The following is a 27,464-nucleotide window of genomic DNA, read 5'->3' on the forward strand; positions in this document are numbered from 1 at the left end:
GGCTCATAGACAACTCCCACTAATGTTTTCCACCTCTTGTTGCTTCTTAGCTCCACCCAGACTGATTCTACATCTAGATTTTCTGAGCAAATATCCTATCTCATTATTGCACTGATTTCATCCTTAACTAACAACGCCTCCTTTTCCTTTTTGCCTGTCCTTCTTAAATATTGAGTACCCTTGGATATTCAGTTTCCAGCCTTGGTCACCCTCCAGCCACGTCTCTGTAATCGCAATCATATCGTACCCATTTACATCTATTTGCGCTGTTAATTCGCCTACCATCTGCGAATGCTCTGTGCATTTGGATACATTGCCTTTAGACTTGCCATTTTAAAATGATTACCTTTTTGTACTATGGTCCTATTTGCTGCTAGCCCTTGTTTCTTCTGCCTTCCCCTTTTGCTTTCTACTTTTCTGTCTTTCATTCCTATCTTTGTTTCATTCTCTTGTGTCTCCCTGGTCAGGTTCCCATCCCGCTGCCAGTCTAGTTTAAACCCTCCCCACAGTACCAGCAAGTACCCCTGCAAGGATATTCGTCCCAGTCCTGCTGGGGTGCAACCCGTCCAGCTTGTAGAGGACCCATCTTCCCCAGAATCGGTCCCAATGCCTCAGGAACTTTAATCCCTCACTCCTACACCGTGTCTCTTATCATGCATTCATCCAGTCTATTCTCATATTTCTGATTTCGCTAGCACATGGCACTGTAATTATCCTGAGATTGCCACCTTTGAGTCCTGCTTTTTAATTCATTTTCTAGCTCCTTATATTTGGCTTTCAGGACCTCATCCCTCTTTTTAGCTATGTTGTTGGTACCAATTTGGACCACGACCTCTGGCTATTCACCCTCTCCCTTCAGAATATCCTGCAGCTAGTCAGTGACATCCTTGACCCTGGCACCAGGGAGGCAACATACCATCCTAGTGTCATGTCTGTGGCCGCAGAAATGTCTATCCCCTATCACTATTGCTCTCACACTCTTTTTGGCTTAGCTTTTGCTGCATCTCCCCCAGCAGTATCCAAAATCTGTTAGAGAGGCAGATGGACCGAGGGGACTCCTGCATTACCTGCCTAGTGCTTCTACTCTGGCAGTCACGCATTCCCTTTCTGCCTGTTCACTCTTTATCTGTAGTGAGACCACCTCACTGTACGTGCTATCCATGAAGATATCATGTTTGTGGGTGCTCTGCAGTGACTCCAGCCACAGCTCTAGCGCTGAAACACTGACTTCAAGTAGTTGCAGCTGGAAACACTTCCTGAACACATGGTTGCCTTAGATACTAGAAGTGTCCCTGACTTTCCATATTGCATTGGAGGAACATTCCAATTGGCGAGGTGTCCTGCCAAGACTTATCCTTAAATTATTCCTTTTACTTTTACTTACTCTAGTTTAGAGAATATTAAGGACAGAAGAAATACTCACCAGATCCTACTTACCAAGGTCACTGCCCTTCTTACTGAACAAAGGTGGAAAATGAAAGAATTCCTCCTTTCCTCTTCAGCGAACTCCTTCTCACACCAAACTCTAACTTAAACACTCTAATGCAGCTCCAGTGCAGAATGAATAAAAAACAGTTCCAGCTTAATTTGTGGAACCTCCTAGAAGCTCTTTAAATGAATGCAATTAGTGGAGCTCCCAGTGGTGATTCTTTTGAGCAGGGCCTGCTTCTAGCATGGTGCAAATTCACTGAAGACAGTTTGCACTTAAAATTCTGCAATCTTATGCACCGGTTACATTAATATCAGGGAAATAGTGCTGACAAAACAGTGCAATCAAATGGAAAGTCAAAGCTATAACCTCTTTATTATCTTGATATTCCTTTATGGATTCTGGTTTCACTATTGCTTCTTGTAAGTCTTAACAAACCTTTATAAAATGAATTTTCTTCTAACCTTCTTTCTTTTGGTGATGAACTTTAATTTGTGCCATCCCTTACATCATGGTTGCACATCAACTGCACATTGAGAGAGTAGAAATTTAAGTTTACAGGTACATCTTAGCATTTAGGTGCAGTGCTCACCAAAGCCATGCGTCTGCTGTTGATGGCAACCTTTACCATGGGAAAGCCATGACACTGGCGAAGCACGCTCTGCCTGATTCTCTTACTCAGAGAAAACACAATGTCATCCCTTCTCGTGGCATAAAAAGCCTCAAGTCACCTCCCTTATGCAACAGTGAATGACAAACTGGGAGAAGTTCAAGATGTATCCTACTCCAACCTGGAAAGATGCCATCACAAAGAAATTCATGGCCCTCACAGTCACTGGCAGTGCTGTCCTTCTCCTGCTCTGATGCTTCAGGTCTGCCTGCAAGAGGTGACAGATTTCCCTGAGGAAATCTGCTGATTGAGGTAAGAGAAATGCTCCCTGAAGACCCTGGGTGGATAAGGCTTCCTGCAGACATCCTTCTTCCCTTCTTCCTCCCTGCGCAGCTTTTCTTCATTGATGTTAGGCAGTCAATGTGGGGGGTGTGCTGGACAGGGAATCATGAGGACCTCTGGAGTTTGGGGAGCAGTCCTGCTCATCCTGTCTCTGCAGGAATGCTGGCAATTTAAAAAATATATAACCTTACCCACTGCTGTTTAGACCGCAGTGGTCACTGAGCAATCTTGAAAAGAGCAAGCCCTGCACCTGCTCTCTTCAATCCAAACCAGCATCTTCAAGTGAGCCTAAAAACCTAGGCCCCTTTGTTTACCTATGTAAGGGGCCAGACGCTTGTTTTCGGTGTGGGCCCACAAAACCTGTTAAACTGTCTTCAGCAATATGGTGGTGCCTGTGACACAGGTGCAATGTTGAGGCATTGTGCCCAAATTTGGGTTTTTTTTGCCCCAATCCAGCTTGTTTATTTGTAATATATATTTGTGTTTATTTGATATGTGTATATGTGAAAATGCCATGTGCATATCCATGGATAGATTCTAGAAGGTGGCATATAACCAACTAATGATAATTTGAACTTTTTAATGTAATTTAAATAGGCTGTTTCTCTGACAGCGGAATAGTTCACACTGTATTGTTCAATTGAGTTGATGAATATCATTAAACTGGTTTTGAACTGAAGCTCAATATTGCTATGAATGAACTGTCAAGTTTACTCTGGCAGACATAGAGTTCTTATTAGTTGGTATAGAATTTGTCTGACAAATGGTGGTAAATTACATTGATGGTTGATTGCTTCAAATTATATAAATCTTTTCAGATGGATAATTTATAATTTTACTGGACTGCATAATTTGATTTTCTTGAGAGAGGGAAACAGGGATATTTCATTTTGAGATTGGTTTGCATTTGATAATATGGAGAGTAAAACAACCCAGCTACTAGTGCAGGCAAGCCAGCATGTATCGGTGCCAGTCCCTGGCCCAAATGGGGAGAGTTGGCAGGATGAAAGGCATCCAGCTGTAAAACTCCCAGCCAAATTCAAAAAAAGATGGTTGTTATGAAGGTGATCAACCAGCATTCTTGTGACCCCAGGTAACGTCGGGGAAAAACTGAAAGAGAAAGTAAGAAAGTATGGAGAGTAAAATATGCTAATAAAAAATTATTACAATGTGTAATCTTCATAAAAGCATTGAAATTCCTTACATACTTGTTGAAGAAAGGAAATTCTCTGGCTTACAGGTGGAATTGGCTTTAAGTGCAACTATGAGAATGGCAGATGTTTGATTCTTTCCATTTCAGTTACTACTTGCAATGTTTCATCTGCATAAATGTTTTCAATATTGCAATACAGCATTCAAATAATTGCAGGCACAATGAGAGAGCATATTCCTAATACATAAATATTGTTGTGAACATGATAAATTGAAGTTGAGATTGGGATTGAGTGCTTATGAAGACTGTGACATATTGAAGGTGAGTTCTGAATATGTGCTGGTGGCATGAAACGTTACCCAATACTAGTAGCATGTTGGAAAATTTTGAATGTAATGTCTGCAATTTTCTGCGTGTTATGTTGATCCATTTGATTGATGTTTGTTTTTCGAGCTGAATTGTCAACATTTGTTTTCACAGAAGTCACGTTGATATAATTGTGGAATTCACAAGCCGGTTCATGAAGGTAGAACAAGCATTGCTGGTTTTTGCATCAAGATTGAGGAAAGGAATAGCGGCCACCACAACTACATTTTTATTAATGTCACAAATCAACAGCGTTAATCCTACTGTAAGTGAATATGAACATATGATCTTATGTCTATGCATCTATTTGTGGGTCCTTTTTTGAAGAATCCCATTGGTCAGTATAGATAGCATTTCTTTTCTAATTGAGTGATTCTTCATAACAATATCACATTGCTAACCTGAGAATTTCATTCATTTTACATGATCGCAATTGAATTGGTTGAGACTTACCATGTAATTAACCTGCTCAGCATTTATTTGGTAAAGACAGCCAAGGAGGGAGAAGGATTTATTTGATTATTGGTAACTGTGTGACAGTTTCCATGGCAGTTACTACTGTTAATTTTTGAACTTAGCTTGGGTTGGAAAATATCCATGGTACCTGCTGCTTTTTGCTCCACGATCATACGAAAGAAAAGCATCATTATGACTTTTGAAAATACAACAGTTCAAAATGAATATTTTTATTGTATTTCTTTCATTGCGTGTACTTTTGAGATTTTGATAGGCTACCTTGATAATTGTGCAAAAGACTAATATTGGCCCAAATCTTCTGTTCTCCATAGAGTCATGCCCCGGAGGTATCCCAGAAGATACATTGGGGGACTCCTCAGAAGTCCCCATGCAAGGACTGCCTGGAAATTGCCCAGGAAGTTTCAACTTCTGTTGGGCAATTATCCTGAGTCTGGAACCCTCCAAAACTCCAATTTTAAAGTCGGAGACTTTGGGTGGTTCTGACTCCCTTTGCAGAATAGTTGCCCAGGAAAAGTTAGAAAGATTAAAACCAGTTTTAACTCCTGGTTAACTATGGTACTGATCCCAACCCCCAAGCCTCCACTGGACCCCTAACTGCCTATGCACCCTCTGACTAACACACCCCATCCCACAACTGTCTCCATAAACCCCCACACACTCACACTTCAGACTATCCCCTGACTCCACCCAACCCCCCAACTACACCTCCAACTAACCTTGCACTGTTGAGTAAAGGGTTAACATACATGATGCTGATTTAATAATAATGTCAGATCACATGACTCAAGTGAGATCTGGAAGGACAAGCTCCCACCTCATGTAGAGATCCAAAATGTGTAAATACTTGCTGTAAATAAAAAAGTGATTTTAAGAAACTACAGACTCAACCAGCATACATTGGGAGAATGGACAATCACCAAAAGCCTGCCTTGAACCCTACCACACAATGAAACATGGTGGCAGTGAGTAAAAGACCCAGCAACACTTAAAAAGAAGGAAGGCTGGCAAGAAAAGCGGTCCTTGAAGGAAGGACAAAAAATAAATAAATTAAGACTCAGCAAGATGTTGGAACATCGTGGGAGCAGCTGAGACACAGACCTGGAGACTGGACCGCAGTGAGCACAGGCCTGAAGCAGCACAGAAGCAGGAACACTTCTAGGGCTCAGTAGAAGCATGGAATCCATACTATCACTCCCAGAATCATTTGAGTGCAGAAGGCTTGCAACATGCCCAGATCAGGGACAGCTGGGGAAAAAAGGTTCATATGGCACCGAACTGCTTCAGGATTATATAAAAAAGATTGAAAAAGACAATGTCAGTACATACTTTATGCAGAAGGATCTATTTTACTGACAATGTGATAGAAAGGCAAGGGATTGATGAGACTTCAATTTCTTATGAGAAGTCCTGCAGGCATTTGACTCTTATTTTAGTGTCTGTCGGAATTTAAGAATTGAGAGGGCCAAATTTAATAAAAGAAAGCAAAGACCAGACGAAAGCATGGATTCGCTCATCAACAATCTATAAAGGCTGACAGGGAACTGTGATTATGGAATCTTAAAAGATGATTAGATTCAAGGCAGAATCATAGTCGGGATCCTAGATGAAGGATTATCAGATCTCTTCCAAACAGAGAGGATTTAAAAGCTGTGCAAATCATGAGGCAAATTGAACTTGAGAAACCGAATCAGGCGTTTGTTTGTGGGGAAAGGTCCCATGGAGAAGATTGCATGAGACCATTCACTTAGTAGGCCGTAAGATAGTGTGCCAAAGCCTAAGCCTAATGGGAAAAGGTGCCATTTTGAAATGTCTTCGGTGTGGTGGGGACAAACTGCACAAACAAGAAAAATGTCCAGCAGGGGGAGGAGTGCCACAACTTAGGTAAACCAGGCCACTTCAAAACTCTATGACGCTCAAAATCACTGAGAATCTGTAAAAAGAGGGAGAACGTTTTAAAACAGAGCCACAAAAACTGGAAGAACCATAAGCAAAGGAACTAATTTTCCTTGGGGAGGTAAATAACATTGAAAACAAATACTGGAGTATTAAACTCGATGTGGATGGACACCTCAAGGGTTCAAACTATACACAGGAGAAGCAGTTTCTGCTTATCAGATGAAGTCAAACGGCTCAATCATATTACATTGCATCCCTCATCTATTAAATTGCAAGGTTGTGTGGTGCCCATTAAAAGTGAAAGGCCGACTCATGGCAATGCTGAAATATAAAGACTGAGAAATCCTTGAACCTCTCTGTCATTCAAAATCAAGGGTGCTCTCTACTAAGCAGAAAGGTATGTCTAAAACTAAAAGGAATCTATAAAGTAGGTGAAGTTTCTGATGAGAACTACAGCAATCCATTTTGGAAAGAATTTCCAAATTTGTTTACAGGACTAGGGAAGTTAAAAACAGAGTACCATATCACCTTACAAGTTGATGCTTGTTATGACACAGCCGATGATATGTGCCAGGCAGATCAAATCCATTAGGGAAACTTGATCACGCAGGCACAATGATTTTGCAATTTGTATTTTGAGGTGCATGCCCTGAATTCAGTAGTAATAAGTCCACCAAGAATCTAGAGATTTTTTACAAAACTAAATTAAACATTTATTAACAGAAGCACGTACATAGTTCTACATATTACTGCGATAATAACTCCTAAACCCCCTAATTAATTTGGCTTCCAGTTTTATACCTCCTTTAAGGCAATGGTTAAAAAATAGATTTAAACAGATCTAGGTAAGTCAAACACAATACCCTGGACAGTAGAATTCAAGGTGGCTTTTCAAGCTTTGGTTTCTATAGACAGTTTAATGCACAAATACTGGAGGCATTTCACACCTCTGGTAGTCTTATAATGCCTTTGTCTCTCACACATAGCCTCTTTTCCTTTATACATGTTTCTCCCTTTTAATGCAAATTCCATTGTTCCCATATGTCTTTGGAACTTTACCTTTCTCATAATATAAATCCTTTCATGGTGCTAATTCTCTCAGTAACCTTTGGAAAAAATAAACACACTGCTTGGCCTAGCTTCTCAGGCTAGGTGTAACATCCTACCATCTCTTTGAAATTCACACTGCTCTGATTATCTAAAAATTCTCCTCATTTCACCTTCTAAAACTTCAGCCATGTTTACGTATTTAGCATTTCTAACCTAGCTTCTTTTGATGAGTCAATGCCTCCGGACCAGCTGTCACCAATTCAGTTAAATCCCACACACTATCCAAACCCCATTATTAACCAACTTTTACAATAACTCACAACAATATTATAAGAATTATTATATTTTCATGACAATGCTAAACCAACTTTTCTGTTTACTCCAAGGAAAGTTCCTCACTCACTCTTGTACAATGTTAAGGGTGAAATAGAAAAGGTGCAGCAACAAGGGGTTATCTCACTAGTCACCATGCCAAGACAAACAGCTCTATAAGAATCTGCGTGGATTTAACTCCATTAAACAAATCTGAGGAACATGAGAACAACCTGTTAGCCTCAGTGAATGAGAGCCTTGCCAAACTAGCCTAGAACTCTTTATTTATTAAGTTGGATGGAAAGAATGGATTTTGGCACTTACTGCTGGACAAAGAATGTAGATTTCTGCTCACATTTATAATACCATTCAGTCATTAATTTTCAATAGATTGCCCTTTGGAATAGCATCTGCTCCAGAAATTTTCCAGAGAACAATGTCCCACATTCTAGCAGGCATGGAACGAGTAATACACCATATGAACAACATACTTATACATGGCTCCATGGGACAAAAGCATGACAGCAGAGTTAGAGCAGTTCCAAGAACCTTACAGGATGTAGGCTTAATATTGAATAAAAAATGAGGGTTCACTAAACCTTTGATGAAGTTTCAATGCTACATATTACAAGCCACTGGAATCTCAATTGATCCACAAAAAATGAAAGTAATCAAAGTGTTCCACAAAACAGGAACATTACTGAGCTTCAAAGATTCCTTGGGATGGTCAACCAAGTTGGCAAGTTCCTACCAAACTTAGTAGCGGTCATCAAACCCTTAAGACAGCTCTTGAGATAGGGTCAACAGTGATGGGGCAATATGGACCAGCAAAATGCTTTTGAAAGGATTGAACAATTTTTAATCTGTTCTGAAATCTTGACACATTACGACCCAGAATTACCAAGCATAGTAGCAGCAGAAGCATTGCCTACAAATTTGAGGGCAGTGTTATTTCAAGTACAGAGAGATGGCAAGCATTGACTAGTCTACTATGCCTCTAAGTCACTAACAGAAACCAAACAAAGATACACCATGATAAAAAAAAAGCGTTGGCAGTAACATGGGCAAGTGGAAAATTTTCAGACTATACAATGGAATTCCATTTCAAAATCGAAATGGACCATAAGCTACTAATCACCCAAACATTAAAGAAATTGCAAAGATGCCACCCAGAATGCAGTGGTTCAGATTAGATTGATGAGATACAACTCCATCATAGAGTATGTGCAAGGAAAGTATCAAACAATGACAGACACACTGTCACGAATACCATCAGAATGAACCAAACAAGAAGATTTACATTTCCTCGAGGAGGTTAGAACATATACATCCTTAGTCATTCAACACTTGTCAGCTATTGCAAAAACGTTGCAGGAAATAAAATGAGCCCAACAATGAGATGAAGAATGTTTACAAATCCGAGAATATTGTCTGGAAGGATGGCCAGACTTTATCCTCACTAATCTGAGGACCTTGCTGTCTTTGACAACTTGCTCGTCTTCAATGAGAGAATAATCATACTGAGAGCACTTCAGCTTAATATTCTTCAAAGATTTTACTAAGGTAACCTAAGAATAGCAAAATGTTGTGCGAGAGCACAGCAATCAACCTGGCGGCCAGGCATTACTTGCTCTATAGAAGAAATGATTTCTAACAGTCTTACTTGTGCCATAAACAGCCAAGAACAAAAAGAACCACTCTTACCTTCTACTTTTCCATCAAGGCCGTGGGAGTGCCTGGAAATGGGTTTATTTGAATTTAAGAGGAAGACCTTCCTTATTGTCACTGATTACGACTCACGATAGAGTGAAGTAAACAGATTGCATAGCTTCACAGCAGAAGGAGTCATCCAGTCCCTCGAGTATTTATGCAACACATGGCATCCTGGACATCATAGTATCCGACAATGGGCCGCAATTTGATGAGCTATTCCACAATTTCACAAACAAACATGGCTTTGTTCATGTAACCAGTTCACCTCGCTATCTTCAAGTGAATGAGAAACTGAGAGAAGGGTACAAACCATCAAATATTTATTGAAGAAATCTAGCTCTTCTGAATTATTGAACCTCACCACTACAAAATGGTTTCTCACCATCAGAGTTACCAAAGGGTAGGAGATTGAGGAGACGGTATCTATCTCTAAAACAAAACCTCAAACCCATTATAACCATGAATGACCACGAGAGGGTAAAACAGTGTGAGGCAGAACAGAGAAGCAACCAGGCTTGGAACTTTAATCACAGGCATAGAGTACGTGAGTTACCAGTGCTGAAGCCCGGGGAGAGAACATGGGTCCGAGACCATCAGAAGGAAGGCACAATCATTGAAAAAAACTCCACAACCAAGATTGTACTGGATTGAGACAGACCAGGGTATCATAAGGAGAAACTGCAGCGTCTTAATATCTTTGGAAAGGCAATAGAAACTTGGGCTTACTACTCAGACCCTGATGAAGAAGAAGACTTACTACAAGCTCTACAGCCACCCAGGAGAAGAACACTCACATTGACAGAAGGGAAAGTATGGAATAGCCTCAGCCTTAAAAAGAGATCAGAATGAGATCAGGGAAATTGGTCAAGGCACCTCAGAGATTAACCTTGTGAAGCCTGAGACTTTGTTGTGGGGTGGTTCAGGGCGATGTAGATGTATGTAAATATGTTGGCGGTAAAGATTTATGGTGATGTGTAGAGTAAAGGATCAACATCAGAATCAAAAATGATGCTGTCAGATGATGAAATGTCAGATCACATGACTGAGAATTAAGTGAGATCTGGAAGGAGGAGAGGCTTCAACCTCATTAGAGGTCCAAATGTGTGAACATTTGTTGTAAATAAAGAGTAATAGTTTTAAGAAACTACAGACTTGAGCAGCATACTGTGGGAGGATAGACAATCGCCAAAAACCCATCTAGACACTTACCACACAAAAAACCCCCACATCCCTACTACCACCCACACCCCCCGACTAACCGTACACCCCTCCCCCCGACCCACCTTACCCACCTCACCCACTCACCTTGCATACTTACCTTCTCTCCCCATACCTGCCTCGCTCACAGTTACACATCCTGTCCTCACCACTGAGCAACCCTAACTTAACTTAAAGGGCATGACTGCCTCCTAGAACAGAGTGTCCAGGTAAATCTACCATTCACTGATGCCCTGCATTGTCTGCAGCTTGGATTCCAGTTCAACAACTCTAAGCTGAATTTTATCAAGCTACAGATGTTTACCACAGCTTCTCAAAGTGTCTGGGATATTTAAACTTAACAGAATACAGCAGCTAGTGCCATAAAAAGGGGGCTTGACTTCACTTTCCCTGATGATCCTGCACTGCACTGCCAGCCTCCAGGGGCAGCTGCGCTACACATTTCTCAGCTGGCTCAGACTGGGAGTCCGGGCAAAAAATGTCCAGTTCCAGACTGAGATAAGTGAAAAGGAGCAGAGCGGCAATCCGGCAGTGATGGCCACTCCATGGAGGATTCGGACCATTATCACTGGCCAATTTAAATGGAAATGCTTTCATTCCATCACCAAGCACAAATTTGAGAAATGTTTAATTTTGTGCAGTTTTTCTTAATTTTATTGAGTGCAATATCATTTTTATTTTGTCAATGGTTTATAGCTGTTTGCATATGGTTGTGCAACAACTGTTGCTGTTTGAATTATGCTTTCTTCTTTTGAATTTTCAGGATACTTTTAAATGTGAATCTCCATGCTATGAGCAGAAAACTGTCCAATTAAACATAACCAACCCTTTAAATGGAAATGGAGATTTCAGGTATGTTTAAGTTCATGGACATGCAAACAACTAATATAAAACCTATCTGATAAGTTGTTGCTCTAATATATAAGCCAAATATGTTTTTATAAATTACTTTGTCCAAACTGGGAATTTGGTACAAATGGGAATTCAGTGCAGAGGGGAAAGGAGGTGCTGATTTCTTTTTTTCTCTCCAGTAGCTGGTGTTTTACTTTTGTCTCTAAGCTGGGCGACTGTAACTTAGTAACTTAAATTAGATAAATCAATTAATTAGTAGAACTAATACTCAATTCAGTTAAAAATTAATGAATGAAATGATCGAATAAGTTAGATTGGCTGGGCAGGTGGTTTGCTGTAACTGCAGCAAGTGGAAATGTGGGGAGAGCATTGTGATTCCGGAGCACCATATCTGTGATAAGTATCTGTAGCTTGAGAAAATTCAGCTTAGAGTTATTAAACTGGAGTCCAAGCTGCAGACTGTGCAGAGCATCAGGGAATGGTAGATTTACCTGGACATTCTGTTCCAGGAAGCGGTCACATCCCTTAGGTTAAGTAGAACTTGAGGATTGGTCAGCGATGATGGACAGGGATGTGTAGTTGTGAGTTAGGCAAGTAAGGGAATCTAGGATGTAGTGATGGAGTAAGCTCAGCCTTTAACTTTGACTAACAGGTATAAGGTACTTCCTTCCTGTATGGATGAGAACAAGGACAGGGTGGATGGGAAGGTGCAGGAGGCCATTCAAGTGGGGGGAGTGAAAATGAATGTTCTATTGATAGGTGATAGCATAGTCAGGGAAATACATACTGGTCTCTGTAGCTGTGACGAGGAGTTCCAAATGTTATTTTGCCTGCTTGATGCCAGCTTGAAAGACATCTCTTTGTGGCTCAAAATGAATTTGGAGTGGTCCACATAGGAACTGATGCCATGGGAAGAACTAGAATGATTATAAAGTTGGAGTTTGAGGAGTTAAGGTCCAAATTAATAGGCAGAATATCAAAACGGAATAACCTCTAGATTTTTACCTGAGCCATGTGCACATTGGCTTTGGGATGAACAGATTAGAAGTTCAAATGTGTGGCTGAATAAGTGGTGTGGGAGTCAAGGTTTTCACCTGGACTATTGGTATTAATGCTGGGGAAAGAGAAAGCTGTTCCACTGGGAGAGGCTCCACTTCAACCAGACTGGGACCATTGGCCTGGCGGATTGATTAACTATGGTAGTAGACAGGAGACACGGTATTAAACTAACACAGGAAGGTTGGTGGGAGAGTTCAGGAAAGGGCAAATTCAAAAGCATCAAAGAATATATCAAGGGTGTAGACCAGACCAGCATTTGGGTAAAAATAAGCAGAGTGTTTAGGATGGGACAAGGCTATTAACAAAGTTAATAGGGCATTTGTGAGTTAAAGTGAAGACAGGGAACATTTTTAAAATATCAAAGTTAAAGGTGCTATATTGGAATGCTCAAAGCAAATTAAATGAATTATTAGTACAAATAGAAATTTAGTCGTTTGTTAGTACAGAACTTGAGTATTGCTGGAAAAAGAGACATGTCTAAGCTTTTCGTCTTGCATTGATCAGGAACACATGCAAGAATACCAACATAAGGGGGAAAACAACTATTTATACTATATGTGAAGAGAGTGCTGATTTGTTGGCAAGTTGCATTGCCATGGAGAATGCACCGTGATGGTGACTGACAGTTAACTGCCAAGCATTGTTTGAAATTTAAACAAGGCAGCTTGACTCTGGTCAAGGCATTGCTCTTAGGAATGAGTCTGCAAATGGCTGTCACTTGCTTTGTTTAGCTGCAACAATGTATGTACATGTTTTTATAAAAAACAGGGCCCGGTGTATTAATATATGTAGCTTCCAGTACATCCAAATGCACCACATTGAGAGCCTGACTGACAATCTTAAATTAGTTGTCAGCGTAATTCTTAGCACGTCGAGGATTATTTAGCAAATATTGTCCAATCGCAGAATTACATCTAATGTGTTTTCATGAGTTTGCATGATTTACAACACAAAATGATCTGATCAAGGCAGCCATTACCTGCAGGATGCCTTTGATGTGCTCTATTTCAGCATCAAGTTTGCATGGTGAGCAAATGACTTGGTCCCTATTTACAAGGCTGCCATTATGACTAATCTTATAGCGTGTGGAACTGTAAGAGTCCCAACGCGTATATTGACTAGTGAAGGTAGGCTTGCTGAAATAGGGTGCATCAAAAGCACCCTGCAGGATAATAGCTACCCTGGTCAGATCATTTCACACTGTATATCACATAATCTCATGAAGGGGCCTAAGAGCGTCATTTCTGGCCCTGAAAATTGCCCAGGCTACCGCAGATTATCATGGAAGGGTAAGGGATCTTAAAAATTTGAGCAACAGGTGAAGCTAGCTGTTTCACGCTGCTAGCAACAGAAATGGTATTTGCCAAGAACAGGATGCTGCCGTCAAGCGAAAAAGACATTCTGCCTATCGCACAAATGAGTAATGCGGTATATGAATTTCACTGAAAGTGTGATGCTAGGTATGTAGGCTGTACATCCCAAAGACTGGGCGATCGTAGCAAACAGCATATCCCAGCTGCTGTTTGCAACGGGCAGTGTACAGACCATGCCCAACCAGCCCATGTTTGCAAAGCTCAAAACATAGTGTCCGACATTAGATGTGCACGAAACAGTGCCATCTGCATTTCTGCAAATGGGGATTGTATACTCCACCAGTGGGGCTTCCTCTGAAGAGGACGTGAGGGCCAAAAGGGAGAGGAAGGCAGGTGTCTGCAGGCAGCATTCCAGAGAGCAACCAGTGGGAAGAGAGTTGCAGCCACATGGGGTGCAGGGATAGCAGCAAGTGCAAGGTGGAAGGTTTTGCAGATGTCGGCACTATCCTGTATCCAGAGTCTACAGGCAGCGCTCCAGCTACATCAACATGTCTGAGGTCCAGTACCGAAGGAGGCTCCACGTCTCTCGGGAAACTGTTACCTCCATATGCCAGAAATTGTGCTGGAAATTGCCTCCAACTGTGTAGGTGGCTCTAAAGATTACAGTAGCCCTCAACTTCTTTATCACTGGTTCTTTCCAGGGTTCAATGGGGATTGTATGTGATGTGTCCCAATCTACTGCCCACATTTACATCAAGCTGGTCACTGATGCACTCTTTAGACGAATCAGGGCCTTCATTCATTTCCGGACCGATGAAGCCAGCCAGGCTGAGTGAGCCGGAGGCTTCACAGCTGTTGCTGGATTCCCCTGCACCCAGGGTGCCATAGACTGTGCTCAAGGCACCAGAAGGTGAGATGGGTGCCTTCTTGAACAGCAAGGGGTTCCACACTATGAACACTCAGTTTGCGATCATTGACACAGATTCTTCAAGTCAATGCAAGGTACCCTGGAAGCTCCCAAAATACCTACATCCTGCAACACTCCAAGATGACAAGGCTGTTCGTGCCCCAGTTCAGTTGGATGGTTGGTTACAGGGTGACAAAGACTATCCCTTGAAAAGGTGGCTCATGAAGCCACTCCAGCACCCAAGGACAGAAGCAGAGGAGAGATACAATAGAAGTCATGCATCTACAAGGTAATAGAGTGGACCATTGGGCTGCTGATGATGAGGTTCAGATGCCTGGACTGATCAAGGGAAGCACTGCAATATCCTCCAGAGTGCCTGTCGCTTTTAGTCATTGTCTGCTGCACTTTGCACAACCTGGCTCTGTCAAGCAGGGTCCCACTGGAGGATGAAGACAGAGAGTCAGCTCAAAAGGCTGCTGAAGGTGACTCAAGCGATGGTTTTGATGAGGAACCGAGGGAAGCACAGGTTGAGGACATCGAAGCAGATGTGAGGAATCTTCTGGGAGGTAGGGACATCAGGGAGGTCTTGATTCTCCGCACGTTCAGCTAGGCATCCAAGGCATGGCTTGAAACTCAGTTCAAGGGCAGGGCACCCTTACTAAACATTCCTGATGAGGCCATCCTCTGACCTCAATGTTGAATCACAACCTCTGTAATAAAGTTTACAGCAACTCCCTTCTATCATAAGCCACTACCATGTTCTGCACCTGTGAAAACCATGAAGGGCACTCAGGTCATGAAAACAAAATAAATATCTCTTGTTGAGGGTTACACAAAAGGAACATAACTTTATCTCGTGCTAACAATGACACAAAAATAATATCTAAAACTGATCTAATGAAATAATCTCACCCATGGAAACCCCTTCTTGTGCTCACGGTGCCATCATTATGTTTGCAAGTGCTGCGTCTTGGTGCCCACCCCCCACCCGTCGCTGGCAGTGGCATTGGAGGCAACATGCTGACTATGCTGTCCTGTCATCCCTGTTGACTTGGCGGTCGTCCTCTGGCCGGCGGAGCCTGTGCAGGCGCTACCTGGGAGGGTGCATCCAGTGCCATGGCTGGGCACTCCTCAGTCATCACGGCATCATCAGATGCCACAGTCAGTGGCACAGGGGCAGAGGAGCTGCTGCAGTCGTCCAGAGTGCCCTGAGAGGAGGTCACGGAGATGAGAATCAGCTCATCTGCCAGCATGAAGTCGGTTTGAACCTCCCTGCTGACCAATGATGGACGGGGACCTAGCAGAGAGACTAGGTGCCTCTTCCATCTCTTAGACTGGCAGTGACCTCCTGAGGTCACTGCCAGTGTGTGGGCTCGCAGGTCCGAGTGCAACCGCAGAAACTTATAATTCTGTTCCTGTTGTGTTTCTCCATGAGAATCGCCACTTTCTCATAGGAGACTGTGCATTCGGAGCTCAGGGTCAACACAGTGGCTCACACGCTGCATGGCCTCCTCCATGACAGAGACCATGGCACACAGACCCTCGGGAATCTTCACCAGATTTTCCTGTGCATCTTGCTGGACATCCAGCATCTGCTGCCTGATTGACGACTCCAACCATCTTCAGCTGCTTCATCAATGACCTTCCTTCCATCATAAGGTCAGAAGTGGGGATGTTCGCTGATGATTGCACAATGTTCAACACCATTCATATCTCCTCAGATACTGAAACAGTCCATGTCTAAATGCAGCAAGGGCTACCCCTGCAGAGGACATGGCTGATGATACCTGTGTGGCGGGTGTCAGCAGAGCGAAGGTACAACGAGGCTCATGCTGCAACTCGCACCTTGGTGGAGCAAACCATTGGGTTGCTGAAAATGAGGTTATGATGGCTGGACCAGTCTGGTAGAGCCCTGCAATACAGTCCGCAGAGGGTGTCATGCATCATCGTCTCCTGATGCGCCTTTTACAATCTGGCGCTGCAAGGGGGAGGGGAGCTGACTGATGAGGAGATGGAGGAGCTGGAGGTCTCCTTCGATGAGGAGGACATTGATGGGGATGTGTGAGGAGGTCCTCGAAGGTGACGATGACAGCGATGAGGCCATTGCGTTGGCCAGATGAGGCAGGCAAGCTCGGGAGGCCCTCATAGCTGCTGGATTTCTGGAGGATGATGACATGCAATGAGGAGATACCATAGATCCCCACATTGCATCTATGAATGTTTGATTCCAGTCTGGCTGACGGCAGCGCACGTACCCTTTGCGATAAGGCTCCTGCCATGGAAACACAGCGGAGGCCCTAACAGTTGATCCATTCCAGGAGGATGGTGATGACTTGCAGTGAGGACACTCCATGGATCTCCACACAGCCTCTGTGAATATTTGACTCCTGTCTGGCCAAGGACAGCTCACTTGTACTCTGTGATCAGGGTCATATCATAGAGGTGCAGCTGTGAACCTTTTAAGTGCACCTGTTAGTCAGCCTTCAGCACCTGACCCCTTCAGTAGCACAACATCACTGGTTACAGATTCTGATGAGATGCGGGGCGGGGGGTGGGGGGGGGGGGGGGGGGGCAGCCCCACCTCAAAGGTGCTGAGAGCACACAGAGAGAATGATGGAACTCTATGATGCCTGCCCACGACACTCTGGCAGAAATGACAAGCACCATTGAAGTGCAGGCATCACTAATGTGTCCAGTGAGTGTGAAGCCAGACCATCACTTTGGTCTGAAGAGGCCCTGGACTGAGACACCTGCCTTTGTCGTGGGCAGGAACCAACGTTTCACATCTGAGTGACGTCAACAATGCTTATCAAAACAAAAAACCATAGACAAGGAGACATTAAGTACAAGTGATTAACACTCATGCCCATGCTGTGCAACTGCATCTTCTTAACTTTGCTAACCCTGCTGCTACATTTTAGTGCTCCCCTGACATCCACAGCAGAGGCGGAGGCAGCCTGTTAACTGTCTTTGATGACCTTGATGAGCGTCCTCTGGAGGCCTGAGATCTGGAGGGCCCTGGCCTGCTTTTGGGGTCCTGCTGTGTAGCAGTGGCACCCATCTCAGCCTGTGGAGCTGGAGTTGCTGGGGTCACAGGAAAAGGGGATTTGGATGGGCTGGGCGCCGCAGGTGTCACCTGGATGGATGGCCCCGAGGTTGCACCTGCTGATCCTCCTCCCTATGGGTGTCCGAGGCTGACCTCTTGAGGAGAAGGGGTAGCTGGACTGAGATTGAGCTGCCTGCACCCGTCTCCCATACACACTGTTGGAGACCAACTACGGCATCAGGGATGGAGTTCAGCCCACGCAGCAGTGTAGGAGCGATGTCCTGGACCAAGGTCTCCATGGCAGCCACCATCCTACCAGTGGTGACCTCGGTGCATTGGCATGCCGGCGCTATCACCTCAGCCTAAAGGCAGACAGGCTCCTCCATCGTGCCTTGTAACCTGAGGAGTGCAGCAGATATCCCTTCTTGATGTTTCTGAGCTTTCCTTTGTAGCTCCAGCAACTTAGTTTTCACCTAGTCCAGAGGCTCATCATCTGACTTAGACTCAGCAGATTTGTGGCCTTCAGCCATCCTCCGAGTGCCAGAAAACTGGTAAGTCCCTGCCGCCACCTGCTGTGGATCAGATTGTGTCAGATTGTGATCCCAAGGCTACTCTAAAGCTAGGTCGCACTGAGATGTGTGTCTCTGCACTGGTGGAGGGTGTGGGTGAGTGCTTCAATGAGGGTGTCTTCAGATTCCTCTTCAGAGGTTTCTTTGGGCTCGATCGGAGGCCCTGGGTTGCTGACTCCATTGGCTGTTTCCCAGATCTGCCTGCAAAAGCAGGGAGAGATCATTAGTACATGGCAGTGACCTGTGAAACAGGACACATCACTCTCAGCATGGTTGTCTGATCAATTTTGCAGTGCTGGATCCTCACATGGTAGACCACCGCTGACCTCACCGTCAGCACGGGAACAGTCCAGATCCTCGCCGGTCAGCTGGATGGCTCTATTTTCAAAGTCCGTGAGGACCTTGATTTCAGGCATTCCTCCACCACTGTTACCTGTCCCTCATGTTGTGTGCTAACTTGTTCTGCATGAATAGAGATGGAGAAAGTCTAAGCAGGACATCTGTCAGGCCAGATGATAATGATAACAAAAACAGAATTACCTGGAAAAACTCAGCAGGTCTGGCAGCATCGGAGGAGAAGAAAAGAGTTGACGTTTCGAGTCCTCATGATCCTTCGACAGAACTTGAGTTCGAGTCCAAGAAAGAGTTGAAATATAAGCTAGTTTAAGGTGTGTGTGTTGGGGGTGGAGAGAGAGAGAGAGAGAGGTGGAGTGGGGGTGTGGTTGTAGGGACAAACAAGCAGTGATAGAAGCAGATCACTGCTTGTTTGTCCCTACAACCACACCCCCACTCCACCTCTCTCTCTCTCTCTCTCTCTCTCTCTCTCTCTCCGCCCCCCACACACACACCTTAAACCAGCTTATATTTCAACTCTTTCTTGGACTCGAACTCAAGTTCTGTCGAAGGGTCATGAGGACTCGAAACGTCAACTCTTTTCTTCTCTGCCGATGCTGCCAGACCTGCTGAGTTTTTCCAGGTAATTCTATTTTTGTTTTTGTTTTGGATTTCCAGCATCCGCAGTTTTTTTGTTTTTATCTCAGATGATAATGATGCCTGGCATTTGTGGGTAGTGAGTGGTCCCATGGATGGGATGAAGACTATGATGGTGAGTGTGAGAGAGTGAATGGTGATTCTCTTGAACTGGTAGTGAGTGAAGGTCCTGTGGATGTTTGATGGGTTTGTGAGTGTGTAAGTTGAGATGATGAAAAGAGTGACTTACCCTGGCGAAATAGAGATCATTCATCCTTTATCGGCTCTGGGTGGCTGTCCTTTTTGTAGGGCGTTAGCGCCGACCACTGCTGCCACCGTCTCCCATGCTGGATTAGTGATGTTGCTGCCCCTCCTGCGGTCAGAGCATGGGTAGAGGACATCAAGGTGGGCTCCCCCGTGTTCAAAAGGCGCTTGAGGGGACGCATCATTAAACTGGGGGGCTGCAGTCTTCTTGCTTTTCTTGTCTTTTTGGGTTGGAAGCACTGAGAGGTATGTGTGTGGCTGCACTTTAGATTTGGCACCTGGCAACGTGATGTGGCAAGCGAATGAGAGCCCACCTACCGTCGAAATGATGTGTTTCCCGGGAATGCATGATGAATGAAGTGGGATTGGGATGATACAGTGAGAAGCCGCCATTGCGGCCGGTGGGTAAAACGACCTTTGTCACGCCCGCTACCGCACTTAGTGTAAATCTGGAATGATTCTGCCCAAAGCCTCTGATGTATGTGCACAGTCACTGGGGTTAAATATAGCCTGTTAACTTTATAGTGGACAAAGATTGCTACACTTTCTAAATTGGGGAGGATATAAGAGTACCACAAGTAGAAAAATCTATTTGAATATTATAAGCTCTGGAAAATCACTTGCATCAGTTACATTAAAAATAAATCATCTTTAGGTGTCTTGATAATAAATCACATTTGCACATAATGGAGCAATTATTTACCAGCGTGCGCTATTTTGGCTTGGATTTTCCGGTCCCACCTGCTGGTGGGATCTGTCGGTCCCACTGAAGTCAATGGACTTTTGGCTGGCTCGCTGGATCTGCGGCAGCGGGATCTGCCACGGTGGGGCTGGAAAATCCCGGCCTTTATCTTGCAAAGGAAATAATGAGGTTGAATTTCTACAGGAATTTTCTCCCTCTTCCACAGTGACTTCAGCAGAAGAGTCATGGAAATCTTGGATAAACGTTCTAAGCACCAAAGTTTCTGCAGTTTTCTGCAAAAGTTACTGCAGTTGAATAGAAGACTCCATGGAAATTCATTCCTAATGTGTCTTGCATTTCATCTTATGTTAAAGAATTTGAGACAGCACGTAAATAATTGTTGTGAATAATTTAATTAGACAACACTTTTTTTTCTAGGATAATTTTCATGGAAACCCAGAATAATCTTTTTGAGACTGAGGATTTTAAATGTATTGCAGCCTTACTTGATAAAGTGAAGATGCAAAATCAAAAAACTAATATAAAGTTTAGGTAAGTTTCAAAACTTAAATTAGATTGTTTTAAATTTATTTTTTGTCCAATTAATTGCTTTTTCAATTGATGACAGTGTAACTAGAAATGCAGTTTAAAGATTGAATTTAATCCTGTGCTTATCATTGTTTCAAATGATTGCTTCCTTAAGGAATAGATAAGGGGGGATCACAATCATAACTGATCCTGTCCTCGTTCAAAATGCATGAACATTCTTGTTCAAAGTGGATGATTAAACAGCAATCAGGAGTTGGAATTTGGCAAACATTATTCACCTTCCTTAAGATGGGGTAATTTGGTCACTTGTAGCATTTTCACTGACACTTTACAGCTGAAATCAGGTATCACAGCAGTCTGAGGATTGAGAAAGCTCTGCTGTGTTCTGTTTGGCTCATTAGCACGAGGAGGTGCATTTACTTGTTACTGTATCTTCAATTTGAAAAACAATATTTGTTCTTGAGATGAGTGTCGCTTGTCCATCTCCAACTGCCCTTGAGCAATGTTTTGCCTAGGATCATGAAATGTATAGAATGCATATTTGTAAATGCAAATTGTAAAGTTGCATTAATGTTCTGGGGCAAAAGCAAAATATTGCAGATGCTGGGAATCTGAAATACAAACAGAAAATGCTTCAAGTTCGCAACAGGTCCAGCTGCACCTGTGGAGATAAATACAGAGTTAAAGGTCATAGTGACCTTTCATTAGAACATATTTAACATTCTTTATTCAGTTCTGTTGTTTTACTTATTGGCCCTTGGGATCAAGGAGAGATTTAGTAGAACTTTGCTTGCCAATAGTGGTTTTCACCTTTTAGGCAAATGAGTTGGTAGACAACAAGGTGGCCAGATTGTGCATCCCTGTGATAATGAAAGGTTGTAACATCAGTCATGCAATGATAACCCTCAGGCATATGTCAACAAACTGAGTAAGATAGCAAGCAGTGATCATTTTTTAACACTGTAGATGTTTTTCTTTCAAATCTTTAAAGGACAGGAGTTTTAAATGCCTTGACAGCTCCTTTTGACAGTTCAAATGAGCTTGACAATTCCACTGAATTTAAGTACCTTTTACATGCATTCATGTCCACTTTTAACAATCCAAAAGGGCAACTAACTCCCAAAGGGTGTCCTGAGACCATATTCGAAAAGGTAGCTTACCTCTTTGAAAAACTGTGGCAGCTTTAAACATTCTCCTACCAGATCTAATATGCACAAGTCATTCAACTTAAGCCCACTGCACTCTAAAATGTGTAGCTGCCTCTTTGAACCATGGATGTGTACATTAGAACCTGCCGTCACTCTCACCAAGAAAATGGTAGGTGCCGTGTTCAGGGGCAGGACTTCCTGATTTGGGCCTCCATGGCCATTTTTATAACAATGGAGAGCTCTCCATCTTTACCAGATTTCAGGCCTTTACTTCAAAGACCTCAGCCAAATTCATGCCACTTGAGACTTGGGAGGTCCATTTGAGGCATCCCAAGAGGCCTTAATCCTTATCTAGACAAATGCACTAAATTCTGGAAGGGATCCAGTTATCAGGCTTGGGACAGACTGGCTCCCTTTTGTGAAGTTCTTGGGAATAAACAGTAAGATTCAGTAAGAAGCAGAATTGCTGCATGTGCTGTTAAAACGTGAATTCCTTTATTCTACTCCTAGACTCCTTCTGCTGGTACATGTGTATGGTGGCCTTGAGTGGACAAAATGCCCAATCCAATTTTCAATTCACTACACTACTGAAACTGAAAACTCCCAAAAATAAATTTTATCTGTGACCCTTATGGACCCGGGATGATAAGTGGAATAGTTGTGAGCAGCAGCTCAGCCTTACAAATTTGGACCATCCAGGAATTAAGGAGGGGGGAGGAGTACTTTTCCTGGGACCAGGAGGAACAGGAATTGCACTCCGCCTTAATCGCAGTGTGAGTGCAGGCCTTCCAGGAATGTTGAACCTTTGATTTCTTCTTTTTTATTCAGGTGCAAGGAAATTGAGTTGCTATAGTAAATTTGATTGTCATCAGTCATAGATTTTTATTTTAAATAGATGCCGTTAACATGATGAGATATATTATCAGACATGCTATGTAAGATTTACTATGGAAATAGCATTTCACATGTAGAATTTCTTTTAAAATGTGGTAAAAAGGTTGAATAGTAATATATAGATACAGGGCTTGAAATTCCAATTGGGTTCAGGATGCAACTTTGATACGTTGCTGAAAAGGCATCAGAAATTGGGGTGGAATGTGGTTCTGCTGATTCTCTCCTATTCAGATACGCTGGGAAAATTCCGACCAGAGTATGATGGGCAAATTTATAATCAACTGTCACACCCGCCCCCACCCCATCCACATATGAGGGGCATTTTTGAACAAGATTTGAGGTATTCCACCTGTATAACATCAGTAAACCTCGGCCTCTTTGATCAATGCAGGCAGAAGATGATAAAACAGCAATCAGGAGTTGATAAAACATTTCCGCTGTTCTTGGGCCTCCAATAACTTCTTCTATCAATTCTTTGGAGTTTCTCTGTACTTATGGATTAGAAATTCTAGAACTTGCCCTTGCAGCCTAGTCTGTTATGGACTGTGCAATTGGGCTATTCTCTATGCTGTCAACCTGTTTGGAATACGTATATCCTGCTTTCTTCTTGAAGTTGTTGATATATTCTGGGTACTGGTAGTTGAATAGGGGGGAGGGCACAGTTATCCTGCATGACAGTTATTTCAAAAAGCCACACTGGTAAGAAGGCATGGTGCTGTTTATATCTGAAGATGTAAGAGTTTTGAAATAAAAGGGACTTGAGGTACTTTGGGTTGACGGGATCTGCAACCTAATAATTTGTGCCTTTAGATTACTCATAGTGGTTGCTACTGAGTTAAACCAGCATGTACTGTAACATTAACATTACCCAACAGGTTTTGACTCCAAAAGCATTTTGTCTTTTCTCTCCTGATGTAAATTTGACATAAAAAAGACGAAAATTTGAAAAATTAGGCCGTTTTTATGCCAGAGAGAGAAAAAGGGAGAAAATAATGAGACCGAAATACAATGATTGCAAATGATGTCAAAAATAATACAACAACTTTAATTGATTATAGGCCAGGATTTAGGATTTTACAGTCGGTGTGCGGGGGCGGGCCCGACACACCGGCAAGTAAAATGACGCGTGATGACATCGGGCGTGCATCCTGGTGTCACTGTGCACCATCGCGGTATTTCTGAAGGCGTGTGCAATGAGTTCGGAGGCGCACTCACCATTAATTAATGGGCCAGTTAAGGCCCTTGAGGCATCAATTGAAATTGATTTTGCATGGCTTGTGCAATTTTCAGGGCGTCGCATGGCTGCAGCGGGCAGGCGGGTAGGCCACATTTTCAAAACCTAATCCAGGGGTGGGATAAGAGGGGTGAGTGGGCTCGCTCATGTGAGTTGTTAGTACTTTAGATTATAACTTGCTGCTACTTGCTTGTGTGAACAGGACAACTTCATTTCGCTTCAGAGTTGCTTTTAGAGATATAACGGGCTTCGGTTCAGGTCTCCGGAGGAGTCATAACACATGGGGCCTTCCAGGTATCAGACAGCCTTCCCTTACCCCGGAAATGGGGATTGTGGTCTCTGCTGGAGACACCTCCTCTGAGGAGGAAGAGAGGGCCAGAAGGGGGAGGAGGCCAGGTGTCCCTGTTCAGCCTCCAGGGGAGTGATCTGTGGGAAGAGGGGAACAGGCACAAGGGGAGGAGGGCCAACAGGAAGTCCAAGATGGAAGAGGCCACAGAAGAGCATTATCCAGCTGCTAGCGTTTACAGGCGGCGATGCAGCTACCTCAATATGTCTGAGGTGCAATGCCAAAGGAGGCTCCATTTCTCAAGGGAGATTTTGACCTCCATCTGTCAGATGATCAGCCCTGAGATCAGCTCCAACTGTATGGGTGGACACCCCATGCCAGTGGCGCTGAAGGTCACGGTGGCCCTCAACTTCTATGCCTCTGGCTCTTTCCAGGGGTCAGTGAGTAATCTTTGTGGAGTGTCCCAATCAGCTGTCCGCCTTCGCCAACAGGAAGGGCTTCCACTCCACAAATGTGCAGGTAGTGTGTGACCATAAGATGCAGATTTTACAAGTCTGTGCAAGGTACCCAGGCAGCTCTCATGACTCCCAGGTGCCAGTGTTCCAGCCCAGCTGGATGGATGGGTGCTGGATGACAATGGCTATCCCCTCTAAAGATGGCTCATGACACCTCTCTGTCAGCCAAGAACAGAGGCCAAGCAGCCACACCTCCACAAGGGCGGTGATAGAGAGAACCATCGGTCTTCTCAAGATGCACTTCCGATGCCTGGACTTTTCAGGGGGTGCATTGAAATACCCCCCACATCGTGTGTCACTGCTAGTAGTTGCATGCTGCGCTTTCCACAATCTGGCACTAGAAAGGGGGTGGAAGGAAGATGTTGACGCAGCTGCTTTGGCAGCAGACAATGAGTCCAGTAGTGAGTCCAAGGATGAGCATGCTCAGGAGAATGCTGAGGGGATAGACGCAGACCTGGGCAACCTCCAGGGAGGCAGGGACGCCCGGGAAGCTTTGATCCAATGGTCCTTCAGCTAGCCTACCAAAGATGAACCACCACCACATGCCAGGGCTGCATATTCGATAGCTGACAGGAACATTTGTTTGGTGAACAACATGCACTATGTGCCATTTCAATAAAGCTTAATGACAAACAAGTCACTGATAATATAATGTGTCACCCTTCACCTGTAGAAGTAATGATGCACCCAGAGGCTTGTTGAAAACACATTTACTGATGTGGTGCCTGGCATACATAAGTCAAATTAAATGTAAAGGTGTTCTCCATCACACCAACTTATAAAGAACTTAAAAGTGGGGCAAAAAAATAACACCAGTGATAAGCCCGCATTGTGCCTAAGGTAATTTACATTTGCATTTGCGTGTGCTACGTCTAGGCGCTGCCCACTCGCTAGCACCGGCATTGGAGGCAGCTTGTTCACTCTGCTGTCCTGTTGGCCTCGATGACCTTGGCAAGCGTCCTCTGGCCCGTGGAGCCTGTGCTGGCCCCGCCTGGGAGGGAGCAGCCAGTGCCAAAGCCAGCATCTCCCCAGTCACTGCAGCCTTATCGGATGCTATGGTCACTGGCAGGAGGACAGAGGAGCTGCTGCCCTGATCCGGAGCACCCTGAGAGGGGCCCGCAGAGACGACAAGCAGCTCGTGCGCCAACCTCATGTTGTTTTGGATCTCCCTGCTCATCATTGATGGATGGGCACCTAGCTGGGATATTGGATACTGAGCTCCTGGAGCAGCTTCTCCATGAGAGTCGCCACTCTCTCCATGGAGGAGGCTGTGCGCTCGGCCATGAGGGTCATTGCATTGCTCATGCTTAGCATGGACTCCTCCACAACGGAGACCATGGCACGGATTCACTCATGTATCTCTGCCAGATCCTCCCACACACCCTGCTGGACTTCCAGCATCTGCTGCCTCAGGGACGACTCCAGAGGCACATCATCAGCCATCGACTGAGCATGTTCCTGGTCCCCAGCAATCCTCCAACTGCCAGTGCCCTAGGCACTCTCTGCCTCCACCTGCACTTCAAATGATTGTGAAGTGCCCTCACCGCTGTTCCCCAGGACACTAGCTGATGACCTAATTCCTACCGAGGTGCTGGTATCTGCGCTGGTGCCTGCCTGGCTGAGAGGGTATGAAACTGTGTGTTTATATCCTCTGTATCCTCAGGGGTGAGCGGCAGTCCTTCAGGCTCCTGACCTCGAGGGTCTTCTGTCGAGCCTGAAAGGAAGAACAAAGACACGTGGTTAGTTGAAGTCATTACACTGTTACTGTGCATGCTTCGTCTTTCCATTATCAATGGGGATTCCATGTTGGAGGCTCACATCAATATAAAGACAACAATGGAATGGTTGCTATGATAGACATTCTGACCTCAGGGCTCTGCACCCTTACCTCCCTGTGGCACCCCAACCTCACTGCAGCCGGATGACCTAGGTGCATGGCGCCTCTCCAGCTCCAGTGCCTCCTGCTTGTATCTGGTCAAGATTAGAAGGTGGGTCTGCCCTCTGCCAGTCTGCAGCCTCTCAGCATTATTGTGGGCTGTCTTCTCCTGGAAGGAGAGGGGAGCATTGATTAGTCCACCCTATATGTGCATTGCCATTACAGCCTGGCCAATCCCACCTGAGGAAAACCTTGCAGGGCTCAGCTGATTCACGACCCTGGAGCCGCAAAACACTCGTTCCAAGCAGCCAGAGCTCACCCCCTTGCCCAGATGCTGCCTCATTGACATTTGACACTCTCACTCTGAGGTCTGGGGGGGGGGAGGGGGAGGTGGGGGGGGGGGGGGGGTGCACTCCTAACTGCTGTGCTAATTGAACCAATCCAACATGGTACTCACCCTTCCCAATCGCAGGAGGTCATTAAAGCGCTTACGACACTGCACCCTGTGCGCGTCATCACATCATTAAAGCTGATCCTGGATGCCACCTCCTCCCAGGCATTTTTGGTGAGGTGGGGGGGTCTCCTCCCGTCCTTTGGGACAAGGATATCCGGCTGCCACCTCCTCCAGGAGGGCAGCGAGACATTTGTCAGAAAACCTCGGGGCCAACTGCCCCACCGACCTGCCCTCCCGCCTGCCCTGTTCTGCAATGACGTTCTGCATCGCTATGGTACTGC

The 27,464-nt window shown here is 44.4% G+C and overlaps 1 protein-coding gene across 1 annotated transcript in view; it reads left to right on the top strand.

Moving 5' to 3' along the window:
- Positions 1-27,464, top strand: part of LOC121290452 (cilia- and flagella-associated protein 47-like) — a 661,534-nt gene that overhangs the window by 223,535 nt on the left and 410,535 nt on the right. The window contains 3 exon segments of the mRNA XM_041210889.1: positions 4,015-4,165; positions 11,330-11,418; positions 20,666-20,779. Of these exon segments, the coding sequence (XP_041066823.1) occupies positions 4,015-4,165; positions 11,330-11,418; positions 20,666-20,779 (354 nt within the window).

Source organism: Carcharodon carcharias, chromosome 18, assembly GCF_017639515.1.
Source record: "Carcharodon carcharias isolate sCarCar2 chromosome 18, sCarCar2.pri, whole genome shotgun sequence".
NCBI lineage: Eukaryota > Metazoa > Chordata > Chondrichthyes > Lamniformes > Lamnidae > Carcharodon > Carcharodon carcharias.